Genomic DNA, 15,348 nt, shown 5'->3' on the forward strand with positions numbered 1-15,348 from the left:
AACAATTAGATGAACTCTCACGAGATGCTGGTCATTGCAATGGCGTGTATGCTGGGGGATAGGTTCTTTGAAGTGACAGACAAGAAAAAACAATATGTGGTGAACTTGGTTAGAAGAACATACGGGTGTAGACAATGGGACATGATGGGACTACCATGTGCACATGCAATATGTGCAATATGGAAAGATGGTGCAGAACCTATTAACTATGTTTCTGATTGGTATACTGTGGATATGCTTAAAAAGGCATATGAACATGTCTTGTATCCCATTCCTAGTGGAGAACGATGGACAAAGACAAATGGCGAGCATGTAGACCCACTAGTGGTTAGAATACAACCTGGGAGACCGAGAGTAGTGAGGACTAGAGGACCAAACGAGCCCAGAAATCAATATAGGATAAGGAAGGGTGGGGTTACTATGAGATGTTCCAGATGTAGGGGTACTGGACACAACCTAAGAACATGTCCCCGCATAAGAATAGAAGCAGTTAATTACAAAGGACATCATAGGAGTGAGGTAAATGCCTTTGATAGTTTGAGGGTTTATTTGTTGGTATTCAATGTGATGCTTAATCATTATGTTGACATTTGTATTTTTAATGTGCTACGTGCAATCTACATTTGATTCTGAACTGAATCCCCAGTCTACAGTTGACACTGAACCGAATCCCCAATCTACAATTGATTCTGAACTAGTAACTTTCATAAGTCATAACTTTTCCATCATTTACATTACATTTACGACTAACTCTCATACTGTGAACATCCATTTTGCAGCCCTTAATTGCCCATCACACCCCACAAACCATTGTTGCATCGTCTAGAGGAAGGGGTAAGGGTAGGAGTAGGGGTAGTGGTAAGGGTACCAGTGGTAGGGGTAGAGGTAGAGGTTAGTCTCAGCCATAGCCCCAACCATAGATTCTGTCTCAATCTCAGCCTCAACCTCAGACTCAGCCTTTGCCCCAACGTCAGACTCAACCTTTACTTCAGCCTTATACCAATGCTTGGGTGAGTACTGAAAACACCCATATTTTACGTGTTTATTTATTGTTAACGCAGTCCTAACAGTGTCGAGGTACCCAAACTTGTTGTTAACTTTTTGTCTTGACAGTGTCTAGGTACCGTCAACACAGTCCGGTGGTATGGACCGCATTCACAGTCACAACCTTGGAGCCATGCCAATGTTATTGTGAGCACTCTTTATATTAGAACTTTTAAAAACTTTTAAACTTTTATATTGCATTATGTTCAACACTAATTATTGTGTCTTTACAGTCTCAAGGTACTGTGAACACAGTAAGGATGTATTGACCCTCGTCAGTACAGCCGCATTCTCAGTCACAGCCTCAGCCTTAGACAAATGCTTTTATAAGCACTCAATCCACCATTCTTTTATATCTGCTGCTTTACGTAAGTTTTGGTATAACCTAATTAACAACATTTTGCAGACTCAGGGTAATGTCAACACAGTTAGATTGTATGGACCTCCACAGTCTCAGTCACAACCAACAACTATTGTGAGCAATCAAAACACTCGTTATTTATGTTTTGAATTTTATTTCAATTTTTTACTCACATCATTGATTTAATTTGAATTTACAGTTTCAAGGTACTGTCAACACGGTAAGATTGTATGGACCCCCTAGACCATCAGGGTCTTCTCAGCCAACAGGGTCTTCTCAGGCAGGAGGATTTTCTCAGCCAATAGGGTCTTCATCAAAGCTTGTTACTAGAGGTTGAAAGATTGTTCCAACAATGGAAAAGGTAATTGAAGTACTTGAGGCTAATCAGAGAAAGAGGAAGAAGCTGGAATGGCAAAAATATTAGGGTTGTTGTGTTATTGATAAATAATTTATGGATGTGTTTGAATGTGTTATTGTGGAAATGTTTAGATGACTTAGATGTGTTTGGATGTAATTTGATGACAAGCAGGTGTTGTTTTGATGACTGAAGTGATGGATAGGTTTGGATGTAATTGATTAGACAAACATGTGTAATGATGTAATTGTGTTGATGACTTAGATGATGGATGTATTTGGATGTAATTTGATGACAAGCAGGTGTTGTTTTGATGATTTAGGTGATGGATATGCTTGGACAAGCATGTGTTATTATGGAATTGTTTTGATGACTTGGATGATGCCTAAATGCTTGGATGTAATTTGATGACAAGCAGGTGCTGTTTTGATGACTTAGGTGATTGTTATGTTGGGTTGTAATGGATTAGAGATTGATATTGGGCACTTTTCATTGAGTAGGTGTTGTTTAGACATTTGTACGAATTGAGCACTTTTCACTAAATTGAATACACAACTCATGTTCTTGTCAATACATATGGCCAATGCTCTAGTTGGTTAGTAACACCATGACAAAGAAATATACCTAACATTCAAAACAAAGAGGCATCAATTTGGTAATTACACATACATAACATCCAAAATCAAAACATACAATTGAACTTTTTCCACAACTGTCATTTTAACATCAACTTAGTACTTCTAGGTCCGCTATTACCAATAAAATAAAAGACTAACACCAAAATGCCAACTAACAACGCAGCCATAAACATCTTCCCATTATTTTGGCCATTATTCTGGCCCAACCTTAACTCCCAACGTAGTTTATCTGCATGTTCCTTGCATTTTTTTCAATCAGTTCATTTACTTTGTCCTTCTCAGTAAGCCTTCTCTCCTCCATTCCTCTCAGATATTTCATTGCTCCCTCCTCGTATGCAGCCATTTTATTATCAGCACAATCAAAATAATCACAATCACCAGCTTTATGCATTAAAAGAAAATGTCATAAACTACTAACGACGAAATATAACACAAAGCTAATTTCATAAATTACCTTATAGTTAATACATCCGTTCCACTTCCTGCTGGGATTGGACAAAGGTCCAAGAGTACCTCACTCGTAATGGAGGATCACTTGATAAGTCACTCGTTGTAGACATTTACGTGTGCCTTTACATTGGAAGCACATAACAAGAGAATCTTATAACACTCATAATAGAATTCTACAACAAACTAACAAATGGCTTGCATAATCTAACTGGTTATCCATGCAATATATTAGCACAATAATATATTACTCCATAGCTAGGTCAAGTTAGAGCAACCTAAAGTTTGGCCCAAACTTAGAGCAACCTAAGTTTCGAATTTCCACCCAATACAATAATAGACCCATACAATTAAGATCATAAGTTCAAGTTATAAAAAAAAAAAAAAAAAAAAAGCAATATATCACAAAGCCTAAATACACTGCCTATTAAGGCATTTCATCGAACACCAAATCGGTAATTCTTCTTCTATTGCACAATATACCATTTAGGCATTTCATCAAACACCCATTATGCACATTGTAATGTCCAAGACATTTTGTAACAATTAAAGTATAAAATTTGAGTAAATAAGTGATTAAAGTTAATTTAATGTTATTAAAAATGCAAGGAAATATTTTTAATATCCAAAGAATAGAAAAGAAAATAGAAAATAATAGAAAAGAAAAGAAATTGCAAAAGAAATGGCAAAAGGAAATAAGAAAAAAAAAGAAAAAAAAAAGAAATGAAATAAGAAAAAGAAATAGGAAAAAAAATTTAAAAAAAGGGGGGGCCGCACGGCCTTTCAAATGAAAGGCCGTATGGCCAACAAAACATTAAGGCCGAATGGCCATTCGGCCATTAAAGCAAATGGTCATTTGGCCATTTTAAATGAAGGGCCAAATGGCCCTTCAGTGAAAAGAATATATATATATATATATATATATATATATATATAATAAAAAAAGAGGAAAAGGGTCATCTGACCCAAGAGAAAAAGAAACAAAAGGGGAAGATTTTCTCTTAAGGTTTTTCATAGAAAAATCATAATCTACGAAGATCCAACGGTCCGATTTTCGATCCGTCTTCGGAAACATGATCATTGCACTCGAATATATGTTTTCACCGATCATTTTCAGGTAAAATAATAAACTCGTGTTCTTGAGATTTTGGGTTAAAATCTTGAAATGTGAGTTTAATCTAGTGTTTCCTTTATGTAATGGGCTTGTTGAAACTTGCTTAAGGCTACCCAAACCATGGGTTTTGGTTTGGTGAGTTTTCCTCAAACCCTAACTTTTGGGTATTTACTTTTAGTTGTGTTTTTATGAGATTAACCCTTAGTAAAATGCTTATGGGTTAATAATATTCTGATCGGGGGTAGTGTTTTATAAATTATGAGTTAATTTTGGAAAACCTAATTTGTTGGGTTAAATTAATTTGGGGGTTTTTAAGTGATTAAAATCTAGATCGTTAAATTATGTTAATAAGTTAGTAATTGTTGTAAAAAGATTAATGAACATAATTTTAGAGTTAATGATATTAAGAAAATGTTAGTAAAAATAATTTATGGGTTAATGGAAATAATTTAAAGATTTGTGAATATAATTTGGGGTTAATATTATTGAGAAAAGGTTAATAAGTAATAATTCAAAGATTAGTGAATATAATTTTAGGGCTAATATTATTATAAGTGTTAGTGAAAATAATTTATGGGTTAGTGAAATTAATTGCGAGTTGGTAAATAATTAAAAAGTGATTTTAATATCTAACCCTTAGTAAATACTTTAGGTTAGTACTGTTTGAGTTTTAGTTAGTGTCTAGGATTTATGGGTAAACGTTTGGAACCCTTAAAGTTTTATGGGTTTTCCAATAGTTTAGCCTTGAGCGATTCAAGTGCTAATTAGGGTGTTAATTATTTAAAATGCTAAATAGTGCAATGTGTTATTCCACAGTGATACATTGCAAGGTGATGTCTAGGAGACCTAGTGCTTAATATCCGTTCAGCCAGGTGATATTCTACTCACTGAGAAACTATTATTTTTATATATTATAGAATTGCAAAAATATATATGTTGTTTTATAAATCCGATCCAACTGTATGTTGAATATATCTGTTTTGATTGATTTGAATACTTTAGAGTTTGTTCAAATATATCAATGATAGTTTCAGAATATAGTATAGTGTGTTGCATGTTTTGGATGAAATATTAAAATGTTTAGAAAAGTATGATTTATCGGCATAATACAATAAGGCAATACTTACTGGTCAAGCACAGAGCACAGAGCATAGAGCATGTAACATAGAGCATAAAGCATGCAATAACCCAACAGTAACACAGCATGCATATCATATATGGCATGATTTATAGTGTGTGTTTTTCATAATTACTATGTGTAGTTTGCTAGACGTATTAGTATGCCTAAGAGTTTTAATGGCAAAGAGCTTATGTATATTGTTGTCGTCTAGTTGCATGATTTAAGAACATTCAGCTTGAATGTACAAGGTTATTTTCATTATTCGGGTATAAGTAATACAGTGTCTTGGGAATAGGTAGATGGATTGTCATAGACATGAAATTGTAATGCCTTAGGATTCAGTGTTACCCATATTCGAGGAATGATAGTATGCTCGTACTAAAGAGCGAGATAACATGTTTTAAGCTTGGTGTACTTGGATGTGACGCTATTGGTTGTGATATCAGTGTGTTTTGGGAGTAGGTAAATGGATTGTCGTGGTACATCAGTAAGAAGTGCTTGGATATCAGAGTTTTACTCTAGTAACCGCATGGACAACTATGTGCCATAGACATGAAGTTGTAATGCCCTGAGGCACGGTGATATCACAGTTGGTAAGATTAGATCTTTGTCCATTTGAGCTACCAACATAAAAGTATTATTGTAGATGGGTATGTACGTAGTTGCCTCGAAGCCATTGGAACTTCTACGTATGGGTCCAACTACATAGTATATTTTAAATGTTTTTTGATAGTCGATGTTCACTATATCAGCTATGGGAGTTTTCAAACAAAAGTTTATAAATTGGTAGTTGTTATAGTGTACGCGAGACTAAAAAGGAAAAGTTGGTCATTACGAAAACTCAATTAGTTTAATATCACTAAGGTCTCGGTATGTTTTATACTGAGACGGTGGGCTCATAATTCCGCCTGTGCCGATGCGGCAACCCTCGCAACCGTGCAGACATTAATGCTTTGGTTGCAGGTTTTGCGGATATAGATATTGACTCGTCCACCTAACATATGGAATGCTATGGTTAGAGCACATCACGACAGTCATAAGTCACGGACTCATGGGTAGTCCGCATTTTGAGTATTTTATTTATGGCTCGTATCCTATGTGGCATAAGTATTTGTTGAGCCTGTATTTTATTATGTGTTTAGTGTAATATGTTTTATAAGCTTTAATTAGTTAGACATGTAAATGGCTCTTGTTGTTGATAACAATTATGAATTAGATGTATTTTCGCTTTTGTTATGTGTTTCACTGCACATGAATATTTATATGCCGCTGTGTTAGATGTAACTCTGAATATCTGGTACATGTTATGGAACGTGTACGTTATGTTGGCTGAGCGACACGTAGTCATGCCACTGTGAAGATCCGTTCGTATGTTTGAAAAAAAAAAAAAAAAAGGTCGTCACAGCAAATGGTATCAGAGCAGTTAGCTCTAGGGTTGGCTAGGAAAAGCGGAAACTTAGGGTTGTGTCAGAGACTAAAAATAACAAAAGTGCCGTAGGAAATCTTAAAAGCTTCAACAAAGATAGGAAATTAAAATGTAATACTCCATATGCATTACATAGATTTTGTGATGCATATTATTTGATTTACGTGTTTAGGTAGCTTTCCTCTCACTCTCACATTGTAGGCTAACTTCAATGTGATTGTGTAGAGCATATCGATTAGACGGGGAACGGTTTATAATAAGCTTCTTAGGTGCATTGCATGGGTATTGTGATGCATGTAATCTTCTTTACGCAGTATTGTCTATGTGGCATTTCATTGTACAAACAAGTCATGCCACCTAGACAAGTAATGTTGATACGCAATGAGGAAGAGAATTCCTTAGTGGGTGATTGAGGTGGAAGTGATTTTTTAGGTGCCTCTACCTCCTCCTCCCCCTCTGTCGAGAAAATTGTTAACTAGTAGTGGTTTTTGGCATTCCTCATTGATGGACCTTCGACCACGAATTATTTCAGTAGAAAATGGGTCAATGCTATTGGAAGCTCATGCTTCCTCACCACCGAAGAAGCAACTTATTGGTTGTGGCTCTAAGTTCCTAAGAGAAGAGGATGTCTTTGCGAGCCGCTTCGGTGTCATGCGGTGCACCAATTGTGGGAAGCCACACTTTGGTGTATGTGTCGTGTTGAATCACAGGTATGCTTGCGATGTGGTAGACTTAGCCACCTCGTAAAGCTATGTCCCTCATTAGCCGCTTTGACTCAAAGCAGCTCTAGCATTGCCTAGTGTAGAATGTGGGAGCTACACTCGGATATATGTAGTAGAAGATCTAGGGCACGTTGTAAATATGGTCGAGGAGGCCATTCCACAAGAGGTCACCAACTTGTTGCCGCCAAAGTCAAGTATCTTTAGCGGGAAACTATCAGCTGAGACAATTTGCTCAAGTATGGTGTGCCCAATAACACCGAGCAATGCTGAAGTCCATCTAACACCACAAATGTTGTCGATGCTGCCACAGGTATTATACTTTTATGTTGTAGCATTGTGTGCATTTGGGTTATTTGAGTTTTATCCATTCGTATGTCTCACTATCATAGTTACATGCATAATGAGCACCAAACCTTTAAAATCAACGTGCGTGACCATTTCTATTGGTGACGCATTTGTCCACAGTAAACATGGAGGTCATTGCCTTAGCACTATATAGGTGGTGAACTTGCTAGCTCTAGTGTTTGACATGATGAGCTACAATGTCTAATTCATTTAGTTTGATATGTTAAGTGGTCCACCCATGTCTCATTTGCATGTGTAAGTTACGTAAATTGAGCATCGAACTCTTAGATTAGAACACTTACATGGCCACTCTTGTTGGTGACGCATTCACTTGCAGGAAATGTGTGGACAATTGTTCCATTGGTGCAAGAGAAAAGACTGCCAGCGAAGCTAGCAATGTTATGTGAGTAGAGTTCCAATGTTGGCATATTTAGCTTCAACTTATAATATGTTGAGTTTAATGCCATGCATATAGGATTTCGATGTCCCACATGCTAAACAATAAAACTTACCATGGTAAACTACGATATTAACTCGTTAGGTCTTTGGTGTCAATTTGGAATGGATTGACGATCAAAGAGTAGAAGTGAATATAGATAATCAAGTGTGGGTAATTTTATTTCTACCTTATGGTATAAAGAGTCTGAACTTTGCGGTTCTCGTTGGCGAGTTACACCGTAATTGCTCTTCGATGTTCGACAATTATGAATGTTTGAGAGTGTACACTTGTGTGTTTATGCTTAAGCCAAGCTCATATTGAGTCCGAGTTGGGAACATCCGGATAGTGCAGATGTTTCCACTTTAGTTGCAAGTCTATGCTAGGATGCATAGGTTATCGTGTGCTAAACCTAGTGGCGATCTAGGATGAGTGTTTCATAAAGAGAACTGACAACTTGTTCAGTCAACTTTAGAGAGCTTCGGTATTCTCGAAAATTGACTTTCTTTTGAGATACCATACACACACGGTGCAAAAAGGTAATGTGCCAAAGTCAGTGATCCATATATGGTATGACCATTATAAGTTTTTGGTGATTCCATTTGGATTGACAAATACACCGTTTGTATTTATGGACTTGATGAATCAAGCGTTCCATGGGTACCTTGACATCTGAGTAGCTGAGTCTACCATTGGCACGTTAATTTATTCGACTAGTTGTGTCGAGCATGGAAGACACTTGAAGACAGTGTTAGAAGTGCTTGAGAAAGTAAGTTGGTCGCCAAGCGCATGAGATGTGAGTTTTGGTTTGCAGTAAGTGTCATTCTTGGCTTATGTAATGAACAAGAATGGATTCATAGTCAACACGTTAGAACGTGAACACGCAATTGCACCTGTGCTTAAACTACCCATTGAAATTATTGGGTATGTGGCTTGCACATATACATCGCAATTGGGCGGGGATGCACCCTTGTGTATCACAGGGATGTAGCCTATGCTACTTATCAACTGTGGTACATGAGTAGCGTTATTCTCCTCGTGACTCAGAGTTGGTAACCGTTGCCTATGCCCAACTATTTGTGGGCAATGCCTCTATAGTGATGTGTGTGGAATTCACACTTAACACCCAAGTCTTGATGCACTCCAGTGTTGAGAGACGGAGACATGAGGTAATGTTAATGGCTTGTTGTGCTAGGAGATCTTGACGGCAAGATGTCCTATCGTGCGACTTAAGTCATTGTCACGACTAATGAACTCTGTAGGAAATCTCGTGATGGCAAGATTGACTCAAAGTGTGTTTGGAATGTTAGCTCAACATACCCTCCGCAAGCGGACGACAAATCCAAGAGATCTATTTAGACACTCGAGGATACACCTAAGTTATGCGTGTGGGAATCTGTGGAGTTGGTTATGATACCTGCCATTTGTTGTGACTACTAGTTATGGTAGTTTACAACTACTGACGTTGTATCACATGTAACATCGTATAGATGTGAATGATGAACGCCACTTCATTTGGTATGAAGTTGAAGAGAAACGATTAGTGAGCTTCAAAGTGGTGCATGATTCTAAGGAAGATTGCACTCGTTCAAAGTGGATATTCACTACATAGTGATGGTAAGCTATGTGGATAAAACTCGTCGCAAATCTGTGTTTCAAATTGGAGATCTTATGAAATGCAAGGTGTCGCCAATGCGAAACATGCAACGCTTTGGGCAATATGGATGTGCTCAATTCTGAATATATATTGAGTTGTCCCTAGTGCAAAACTTATGTCCATCACATAATCGGTCATGATGTCTCCTAATTTTAGCGGCCATTCATGACATTTTCCCATATCTCTCCGTTACGAACGTGTTTGCGACCCTTTACTTGTGATGCGCTTCTTTGTATTTAATAGAAATTGACTTATGAAGAGGTGCAAGCAAGTGATGGTTTGTAAGAAAACATCAAATAAGAACCAAAACCCTTTCGTTAGTGAAAATTTGGTAGTGAAATCATGATGTTGAGGAAGCCACCTGAGTGCTTGATCGTTAAATACGGGAGCGACTTCCCATTTTAGCGAATAAATTCGGGTATGATTGTTATGTCATACCACTTCCGCGAAAATATCTAAAGTAAAATGCATACTTGCATGAGTGTTTCTAATGTAGAATGCATGCTCGTATATGCGTAAAACGATTTAATGTTCAAATTTCGATGATGAAATTTTTATGAGGAGAGAGGGATGTAATGTCCAGGACATTTTCTAACAATTAAAGTATAAAATTTGAGTAAATAAGTGATTAAAGTTAATTTAATGTTATTAAAAATGCAAGGAAATATTTTTAATGTCCAAAGAATAGAAAAGAAAATAGAAAATAGAAAATAATAGAAAAGAAAGGAAATTCGAAAAGAAATGGGAAAAGGAAATAAGAAAAAAAATAAAAAAATAGAAATGAAATAAGAAAAAGAAATAGGAAAAAAAAATTAAAAAAAGGGGGGGCCGCACGACCTTTCACATGAAAGGCCTTACGGCCAACAAAACATTAAGGCCGAATGGCCTTTGTTCAAATGGCCATTCGGCCATTAAAGCAAATGGGCATTTGGCCATTTTAAATGAAGGGCCAGATGGCCCTTCAGTGAAAAGAAAAGAAAAAAGAAAAAAAAAAGCAATGCCCTAGACATAGTAATATAGTGTTATGGGAGTAGCTAAATGGATTGTCATAGACATGAAGTTGTAATGCCCTAGGATTCGGTGTTACCCATATTCGGGGAATGATAGTATGCTCGTACTAAAGACCAAGATGTCATGTTTTAAGCTTGGTGTACTTGGATGTGACACTATTGGTTGGGATATTAGTGTGTTTTTGGAGTAGGTAGATAGGTTGTCATGGTACATTAGTAAGAAGTGCTTGGATATTAGAGTTTTACTCTAGTAACTACGTGGACAACTATGTGCCATAGACATGAAGTTGTAATGCCCTGAGGCACGGTGATATCACAGTTGGTAACGTTAGATCTTTGTGCATTTGAGCTACCAACGTAAAAGTATTATTGTAGATGGGAATGTACGTAGTTGCTTTCAAGCCATTGGAACTTCTACGTATGGGTCCAACTATATAGTATGTTTTAAATGTTTTCTGATAGTCAGTGTTCGCTATATTAGCTATGGGAGTTTTCAAACTAAAGTTTATAAATTGGTAGCTGTTATAGTGTATGCGAGACTAAAAAGGAAAAGTTGGTTCATTGCAAAAACTCAGTTAGTTTAATATCATTGAGGTCTCGGTATGTTTTATACTGAGACGACTGGCTCATAATTCCACCTATACGAATGCGGCAACCCCCGCAACCGTGCAGACATTGATGCTTTGGTTGTAGGTTTTGCGGATATAGATATTGACTCGTCCACCTAGCGTATGGGATGCTATGATTGGAGCACATCGCGACAATCATAAGTCACGGACTCATGGGTAGTCCGCATTTTGGGTATTTTATTTATGGCTCGTGTCCTACGTGGCAAAAGTGTTTGTTGAGCAGATATTTTATTATATGTTTGTTATGTGTTTCGCTGCACATGGATATTAATATTTCGCTGTGTTAAATGTAACTCTGAATATCAGGTACATGTTATGGAACGTATACGTTATGTTGGCTGAGCGACACGTAGTCGTGTTACTGTGAAAATCCGTTCGTATGTTTAAAAAATAAAAAATAAAAAAACAACGGGTCGTCACACACATGGTTTGCTCTAAATTCCATTCGGTTAACTATCCCTTAATCTTCAATCTCATAAATTCAAGCAAAAAAAAAAAAAAAAAAACCAATATATCACAAAACCCTAACTACACTACCTTAGTTTGGCATTTCATCGAACACAAACATTGCACAATATACCATATGCATTTCATCAAACACCCACTATGCACATGGTTTGCTCTAAATTTCATTCGGTTAAAAATCCCTTAATCTTCAATCTCTTACATGCATTTGATTCAAAAATACAAATTAATCCACTTTCTACATGCCCACATTAAGATATCCCATTTTGCAACTCAAAATGGGAAGAAATTCAAGATTGAAGAGAGATAGTATATGCCTAAAAAATTACAGAACAAAATCAAGATTGAACGGCTTAACTGAGATTTCAGATGGGGTTACTAGAGATTTGGGGCTAAAACGGTTGTTGGATTTGTTGGCGGAGGAGCAACCGGATGCTAGCTTTGTCGATGGTGGAGAAAACGGATGCTGGAACGATGGGAGCCGCCGAAAGGTGAGTTCGATCAGTAGCTGTTGTCGCGAGTTCAATCTGGGACCTGCGATGTATCTGAGCCCTAACCTGTGCGACCTCCTATCCTCTCCTGTATTGCGAATAGATTGGGAAAAAAAAAAAACAAGACAACAGAGCTACAACTGGCTGAATTTCAATCTGTAGGGAGAGGGGTAATCTCGGGTTTTTTGGTTAAATGAGTCACGTGCTGCGCGCACTTGACTCGGTTTCCATCTAGTTAGACGGCCCAAACTGATGGATGGGGTCAAAAAACAAGCGTATGATAATCTGGAGGGTTGGAATCCAAGCTTTGGTAGTTTGAGGTGCCATCCCGAGAATCGATGGTAGTTGGGGGGGCCTAAATTGTATTTTTCTCTAATAATTAATATGAATCAATTATAAATATTTAATTTATTGTTCGATATAAATAAATTTTTGTTTTTAGTCCAACATAAATACAATTTCGTTAAAAAAAGAAATTTATTTATTTATTTTTATTTTTAGTTTTTTGGCATTTCAACCATTGTTTAGTGATATCTTATTATTATATTATATAATATTATAAGATGTGTAACCAATAAACCAAAATCTACCACCAACCTTCCAACAAACGTTTTTTTTTTTTTTTTGACTTTTCGAGGATTTTCCCATATTTTTTTCCCTTTTTTTATTATATATAATTGTTTTTGGGTTTTTTGTGGGTATGGTGAGAAAGTTATAAAAATAAATAAATAAATAAAAAGAACAACCAAATAATCCGATGCACGCTGTTGACGGTAAGCCCGATTTTTTGAATGGTTTTGTCCATCAACAACCGTTGGATTAGATAAAAGTTTCATCTAATGATTGTCCTTGGAGTTTGACCTTTACATTATGCACACAACAAAAATTCAAATTTGACCGCCTGGCGTGCTATTAGGAATTTATTGGGTGTGAGAACTTGTAATCTGTATAAATGAAATCGACGGCGTAGCCATTTGCCCAACGGTGTGATCTCCAGCATTTTTCTGTTTGGGTGTGAATGTTTTACACCCTTCATTTTCACTCAAGGTTCAGGTTCACTCGTCTGATGACTGATGCGTGAACCTGCAAAAGAAAACATTTATTTTATTTTATTGTTTTTGAATGAAAAAGTACAAGCATTTATTCTGACTGATATATAACGCGTGAGACTAATTCTGATTGATGTATTATGAGCATTGGAATTCAGAATTTCAATAGTGAATTGGGAATGAATTCGGGCTAAACACGGGTTCAATTAGAATGTATTCAAGTATCCAAATTTTCAAAAAAATTTGAACACTGTAGCAACTTGAAAATTTTTTCTATTGCATCCAAACATACCATTAACCATTCAAAGGAAATAATCGAATTTAAGTGCAGTAAACAAATTAGAATAAATATTTTTTAATTTTTTCAGCAGTTTAAATTTTATTTTCTTTTTTTCTTTCCTAATTATTGAAAAAGTTCCTTTCATCTTTCTAGAACCTTCTCCCAGCCCTCAGCTCTGGAACTTTCTCCACGCCTCTCGAGTCTCTCCGGATCTTTCCCCTTCTCCACGTCTCCCCCCTGTACTGTAATAATATATAAACCCCCATGCCCCTCCTTTCCAAAACCCAGAAAAGCGGAAAACAATTCCTGCAATGGCATCGTCTTTTGTTCTCAGAAGGGTCACCGTCCCAACCCTCCTCGCCAGGCTCGTCAACCCAATCCGCTCTGCTTCCGTTGCTCCCTCTCTTTCTCGTTCCTTCAACACCAATGCCCAGGTCTCCGGCTTCGACGAGGACGACCGGGCCGTTGATGTCGACCGCCGCTCCGACCGCTCCGTCTCTTACGGCCGTGGCCCCGGCTTCTTCTCTGGTAGTTTGTTTTCTCTGTTTTCTTGTTCATTCTCTTTTTCCTATTAGAGTTGAAGAAGTAGTTTTCTTTTTGTAATTGAGGAATCGAAAACAAAGCGTGGGCAAAGCAGTAGAAACAAAAACAAAATATTTGGTGTTGGTCTGTCTGTCTTCGTGGCGAAAGTGATCAATAACCAGTTTTTGATCTCAAATTTTGCCAATTTTAATTCTAACTTTCTAAAGTGTCAATGTTTTGTTTCTTTTGTTGGCTGAAACTTTTTCTATATTTCTAACTGGAATTGTAGATGTGTTGGACCCATTCTCTCCAACAAGGAGCTTGAGCCAAGTTCTGAACCTAATGGAGCAGTTGATGGAGAACCCATTTGTGGCAGCGTCACAAGGCTTGGGAGCCGGGCCGAGGCGAGGCTTTGACGTGAAGGAGGACGACAACGCTCTGTACATTCGAATGGACATGCCCGGGGTGGGGAAAGAAAACGTGAAGGTGTCGGTGGAGCAGAACACTCTGATTATTAAAGGTGAGGCGGAGAAGGAATCGGAGGAGGGTGAGGAAAGCGGGAGAAGATACTCTAGCAGGCTCGATTTGCCTCCGAGCCTGTACAAGCTCGACTCCGTGAGGGCGGAGATGAAGAATGGGGTTCTGAAGGTGTTGGTGCCAAAAGTGAAGGAGGAGGAGAGGAAGAATGTGCTGCAAGTGAAGGTTGACTGAAAAATGGGAGAATGTTGGACTCTGTTTTTGCTCTGTTTTGTGTGCAGGCTTAGGGTGCGTACGTCTTTTGTCTGTTTTTTTTTTTGGTTGGTAAAATTTCAGTTTGGTGAATAAATAGGAGTGTTGTGAAGTTTCGAAATTGACCGTTTTCATGGCTCAATTATCAAATGCTGATGGTTAAGCAAAAAATTTCATTTAAATGAGAATAGGGGGGAGCCCTGCTTACGAGCAAAATTTTCATGAACGACTATCACTCTAGCCTAGTTTAAGGGGATTGAGAGACTATTAGAAGGCTTGATACTGATGACCTTTTAGCAAGTTACCCATTGAAGATACTAGAAGGGCTAATGGCCAAAGGGCCATAGCGAAAGGGCCTAAAAGGTCGCACGATCCGTAATGTTGCCTGTTACAACCGGCATATTTCCTTGTCAAACAACCGTTTAGGCTAATTTCATGGATTAATAAAAGAACCCTTCATTGAATGGAGGCAGTGACATCAACTTACCACCTGAAAATAAAGTTACCA

The 15,348-nt window shown here is 37.4% G+C and overlaps 1 protein-coding gene and 1 long non-coding RNA gene across 2 annotated transcripts; both read left to right on the forward strand.

Moving 5' to 3' along the window:
- The first annotated feature begins 3,821 nt into the window (after positions 1 to 3,821).
- LOC133854134 (uncharacterized) lies at positions 3,822 to 12,202 on the forward strand. Its single transcript, XR_009896779.1, has 3 exons — positions 3,822 to 3,962; positions 4,776 to 4,831; positions 12,152 to 12,202. It is a non-coding gene; the product is annotated as an uncharacterized LOC133854134 (long non-coding RNA).
- Positions 12,203 to 13,821: 1,619 nt separating this feature from the next.
- On the forward strand, positions 13,822 to 14,961 carry LOC133854518 (small heat shock protein, chloroplastic). The gene is made up of 2 exons (XM_062290756.1): positions 13,822 to 14,117; positions 14,401 to 14,961. Exons 1-2 carry the CDS (start codon positions 13,901 to 13,903, stop codon positions 14,820 to 14,822), a joined length of 639 nt encoding a protein of 212 aa, XP_062146740.1. The 5' UTR covers positions 13,822 to 13,900; the 3' UTR covers positions 14,823 to 14,961.
- Positions 14,962 to 15,348: the final 387 nt, after the last annotated feature.

The sequence above is a fragment of the Alnus glutinosa genome, chromosome 13 (genome assembly GCF_958979055.1).
Source record: "Alnus glutinosa chromosome 13, dhAlnGlut1.1, whole genome shotgun sequence".
Taxonomy (NCBI): Eukaryota; Viridiplantae; Streptophyta; class Magnoliopsida; order Fagales; family Betulaceae; genus Alnus; species Alnus glutinosa.

Bases quoted from the DNA above. Each gene is read 5' to 3' on its own strand.
- LOC133854518 (XM_062290756.1), top strand. From the start codon at position 13,901: ATGGCATCGTCTTTTGTTCTCAGAAGGGTCACCGTCCCAACCCTCCTC. The intron at 14,118-14,400 runs GTAGTTTGTTTT...CTGGAATTGTAG, and splicing joins TGGCCCCGGCTTCTTCTCTG to ATGTGTTGGACCCATTCTCT.